The 4992-nt window shown below is 50.0% G+C and overlaps 1 protein-coding gene across 1 annotated transcript; it reads right to left on the minus strand.

The window, feature by feature from the left end:
• Positions 1-547: 547 nt before the first annotated feature.
• On the minus strand, positions 548-4719 carry DCAF12L2 (DDB1 and CUL4 associated factor 12 like 2). The gene is made up of 3 exons (XM_019823454.3): positions 4617-4719; positions 4291-4445; positions 548-4123 (listed from the first exon to the last, which is right to left on the minus strand). Exon 3 carries the CDS (start codon positions 3752-3754, stop codon positions 2381-2383), a length of 1374 nt encoding a protein of 457 aa, XP_019679013.2. The 5' UTR covers positions 3755-4123; positions 4291-4445; positions 4617-4719; the 3' UTR covers positions 548-2380.
• Between the last annotated feature and the right edge of the window lie 273 nt (positions 4720-4992).

Below are 4992 nucleotides of genomic sequence, written 5' to 3' on the forward strand. Positions count from 1 at the left end.
TTACTGATACGTGATGCATTGAATACAAGTGAAATAAGGGTACAATAAACCAAAGAACCCTACTAGGTCCAGCTAAGAATCTAAGGAAGACAGTCCTTTGTAATCCATCTCCAGATATGTGAACCTGAACTGTAGGTGTTCTTGGTCTTTGGTTTGACAGTATTTTTATTGTTTGCCCTCATTTCCCCATATTCTTGATCTGTTTCAGAACCTACTTGGTACTCTGACCACAAATCTAACCCAGCCACAGTGGCTTAGAAAGAATCAGGATCAAGCAGATATGTGATTGTCAAAGAGCACAGAGTTTGATGACCCACAGCTGGCAAGGGTATGGTGAAGTAGGCATGCATACATTATTTATGGGAGGTTAATCTGGTAGTACTTCTTTGGATGGTAATTTGGCAATGGCTATTAAATATAAAATTGATCCAGCAATTCCATTTCTAGGAATTTATCCTGCAGATCTACTTACACATGTGCACAAAAGTGTATGCACCTAAGTAATCACTGTAGAATAGCTTATAGTTACAGCAAATAAGAACCAATATACATGCTCATTAAAGGTATAATGAATAAAGTATGTGCCAATCATACAGGGAAATACTATACAATTAAAATTAATTAGATAGGTATAAGAAAAAATCTCTATGATTTTGTGATAAATGGCACATTTATATAAAAATTGCATACACACATACATATATGCTTCTATATGTACTGACTATACAAACACAAAATATACTGCTTGTGATCTATGGGCAGGAGATCAGGGATCCTAGGAATCAGAGATTCCTAGGGTATGAGACCTACTTTTCACCTTACACTTTTTATACAGTTTGACTTGTTTGGTCATGTGCATGTATTACTTATCTCGAATAAAACAAAACTAAAGACCAAGTCTTGATAGACATAGTTTAAAATATTAGGAATATGTGCATATGTAAAATGGTATACACATGTGCCTTTTTTTCACATGGGAAGTAACACAGAGACATACACAAATACACAGCATATGTGAGTAGGTAGCTATAAACACAACATGTACTTCTTTTTTTGTAAATAAAGTTTTTTAAATCATCTTAAAAACATAAGATACCAAATTGTCCCAACCTATAGCAAGTATATTTTGATAAGGCATTCAAGATGTTATTTCATCTTTTCACCCATGATACTAGCATAAGTTTGCTTTTCAAAAACAAATATACAGAGTAATGTGTGCACAGCTAATGTTTCAGTTTCATCTGGTCTCTTGGAAGATTTTGACTTTGATAAATATATTCCTAGAAGACAATTAAGAAAAAAATAGATATGTAAGCATTTAAAAACCTTAGCTTAGTACTTAATTGCTAAAATGCTAAACAAGTTTTATTTTTTCTGCAATCCATCACATACACAATCCCAATAAAAGGAATACCCATGTATATAATAAAAAAATTGTCAACAACATCTACATTGAGCACAACAGCGGGCCTTTCTGTGTAAATGGCTGCCTGGATAGTGTTACCTAAACTTTAAAGAAATGTTTACCCCCAAAAGAACTTCCCTGATTGTCCTGCCATGTATAGGCCAGTTTTGATTAGCTATGGAAATCTGTAGCATAAATGATACCCAGGAAAGCAGGCTGTGTTATAGCAGCTTTAAACAAGAAGGCTGAGGACCTGGGGCTAAATTTTACTGAATAAAATAAAATTACTAATCAAAATTGTGATTAATAGGATGAACACCATTCTAAGATTTCTTGACGAAGAAAACATATTTTTAAATATTTTATGTACCAAAAATATACAAGCAACAAACAACCAGGTTCCAAAATCCAAATGAAACAGGCCCCAAATGGTGGCAATCCAGATCTTAAAATGCATTTTCTAGAGCAGAGCTATATACCTGTTCTCTTATATATATGAAGGGTAGTTCCTCCAACTAGCCCCAAAGATACTTTTTAGCATATATTTTCCCAAAATACCATATCTGAAATGTGTAGAAGACCTGAACATACTGTTGAAATATTGGTAAAAAAAAGTATTGAATTGTAGGGGGTACCACCTCTACAACAGTCCAAAGAAAGAGCATATGTCAATCACTCAGAGAACACAATTAAAGATTAGACAAAATTCTTTGTAAGAGGAGGCAAAAAACATGGTGGTGTTGGGAGAGGTACAGAAAAATCTTAAAGCCAACTTTCGATTGCCCAAAGATCACCTTTGATTTGTCTCTCTCTTTCTCTCTCTGCCTAAATACACTAAACACAGGTAAGCTGGGCACTTTCAACCTAGAAGACAAATGCCACAGTGAGTTAAAAAGCACAAAGCACAGCGTGAAGAAGAAAGTGAGCGGGGACTGGAAGGTAAATCTGGGCACTTTGAGAACACATTGGCCATCCTTAGCTCCAGAGGCCTGCATAGTTCCCGTGGAGGCCTGAAGGGAGAGGCCCTCCAGCCACGAAGAGCTTCATCTCAGGCCAGTTGTAGCAGTGGGTGTAGAGCGCGTTGGGGAACTCCCCTATACCGCCAAAGTAGTTCACCCACAGGTCATCGTGGTTGAGCCAGCCTCTGCCACAGGTGAGCTTGAGCTTCCTTCCTGAGGGCCCAGGACAGGAGTCTGGGCTGGCCGACGCCATCTCCTCTAGAAACTTCTGGGCACGGATGTCATAGAAGAGCAGGGAGCCATGGCCCGTGCCCACGGTGATGATGTGCTGGTAGAAACTCAGCGAACGCACCCCTGTGCCGCCCTCTCGGGAGCACAGGGGCCGGATATTCTGCTGGCGTTGGCGCGGATCTAGGAAGGAGACATGGGACTGGGAACCCACTGCATACAGGGACAACTCTTCGCAGTAGGTCAGGCACACATTCTCTCGGCAGTAGGGCAGCCTGACGGACAGCAGCCTGGACAGAGTGCTCCGGGCTTTCCACAGGTGGAAGTAGCCGTCCAGGGACACGGCTCCCAGCTCCTGGTTCTTGCCACTAAAGGCCAAGGCCCGCACCTTGCGGTTACTGGGGCTGGTGCTGGACCTGGGGATGGTCTCCATGTCCCTCGGACGGATGTGGGCGTACACAGGAAGCCCCGCGTCATTGTGCCAGGCGATGCTGCCATTGAACATGTCGGGGTCCAGCCGCCATAGAGCCACAGTGCCGTCGCGGGAGCCGCTCACAACCACTGTATCGCTCATCCAGGCGATGGTGAAGATCCAGTCCTTATGGCCGTGGCGGTCGCCCAGGCACACGGGGTCCAGGGTGGGCAGCTGGTAGACGGCCAGGCTGTTGGGGTTCTCTCCCCCGGTGGCCAGAAGCGTCTTGGAGGGATTCAGCTCGATGGCGTGGATGCCGCAGCTCGGCTGGGCCCGGGCCAGCCAGGGCCCCCGGTCCCGCAACAGGGGGATGCGCGTGATTTGCCCCGAGTGCACGTCCACCACGAAGAGGGTGTTACATTTGGTGCCGCACACGACCTGCCTGGCGTTCAGCCACTGCGACGCGAACACCTTGTTGAGGGTGCCCAGGGCCAGCTCGCGCTCCCTCAAGAGTTCGGGCAGCTTCTGCACCGCGTAGCCGCGCAGTTCGCCCTTGGAGCCCGACAGCCCGGCGCCGCCCCGCGCGCCCACCTCGCGGTCCTTCAGGTAGTGCACCAGCGAGCGCCGCGTCGCCGGCCGCTTCTGCTTCTTAGGCAGCAGCGGCCCCTCTGCGTCCGCCGCCGAGCCCTGAGAGGACGAGCTCTCGGCGGGCGCTTTCCGCTTCCTGCTACCTGTTTGCTGCGGGGCCATGGTGGGCGGCGGGCGAGTGGCCGCGGCGGCGGCGGCACGGCGGCGGCGGCGGCGGCGGCGCGTGGCACCCGTGTTGGCCGTGGTGGCGGCAGGGACCTCGGCGCCTCCGCGTCAGCCGGGAGCGCGGGCTCTTAGGGGCCAGGGGGCAGGCTCGACCGCAGGGCTCGGAGCCTACCGAGTCCGGGACGCGGCGGCGGCGGCGGCGGCGGCGAGGGAAGCGAGAGCGGCGGGCTGGGCGAAGAACGGGGACCGGAGGGAGCGGGGCGCGGGCGGAGCGCGAGAGGAGTGCGGCGACGAGGGCTCAGGCTGCGGTGGCCGGGATCTAGGCGAGGGCGGGAAGTGCGGCCGGCCGGGCGGCGGGAACGAAGTCTGAGTGGGACAAGGACGACGCAGGGGGAACCGAGTGTGAGGGGGTGGAGGCAGCGGGAGGAGCCGGCTGGGAGCAAACGGGGGGCGCAGGGTAGCACACGCCAGGCTGGGAGGGGTCGGGAGGGGGGCGGGAGGTGGGGAGTGGAGCCCGCGGTGGGGATACTCACCCAGGGCCAGCGCTCCTGGATCCCTGAGCCGAGCCGTCTCCGGAGGACACATCCTAGTGCGCCTGCCCAGGCCCTCTGCTATCCTACTCCAGTCGTTTCATTACCCTCAGGATAGCAAACAACTAGCCTTCTTAAAATCCCTACTTAAATAAAATCTGAAAGGTAAAATAAAGTAAAGTATGAAGCTAGAAGGAGCTCTAACAATTATATGTCGAAGGAACAAACGTGTGTTTAGTGCAATCCTGAGAGACTCTGCAGCAAAGAGAATGGAGATGTTTAGCAGAGGCAGGGAGACCCTCCCCCTTAGGTCTGTCCTTGCAGCTCACCTGCCCCAGCCCTTCCGCTGGGATTCTGTTACAAATTTTCAGTTTTTTTTCTTTTTTTCTCAAACTGAGGTCCCTCAGTTCCTGCACCAGAATCGCTGAGGGGGTGTGTTCCAAATGTAGTTGCCTAGGCGCCACTTCCTGCCGGGGGTGGAGTCAGGACCCTGTGATCCAAGGCAGCCTCTGGAACCTAGAGGACTGCGTTTAAGGTGGGGTTGGGGGCTGGGGTAAGACAAGTGTTCCTCCATGGTGTTGAGTTCTCTTGAGCCTCAGAGTGGAACAGTGGAATGGAGTGGAAGAGGTCCAGAAGAAGGATACTTCTTTCCCTGCTCCAGGGAGGAAAGGTTCAGTCCCCACTGTCAGTCCCAGGGTAGTCCCA

This window comes from Felis catus, chromosome X (genome assembly GCF_018350175.1).
Source record: "Felis catus isolate Fca126 chromosome X, F.catus_Fca126_mat1.0, whole genome shotgun sequence".
Classification (NCBI taxonomy): domain Eukaryota; kingdom Metazoa; phylum Chordata; class Mammalia; order Carnivora; family Felidae; genus Felis; species Felis catus.

Coding starts and splice junctions, on each gene's coding strand:
- DCAF12L2 (XM_019823454.3), bottom strand. CDS start 3,754: ATGGCCCCGCAGCAAACAGGTAGCAGGAAGCGGAAAGCGCCCGCCGAG.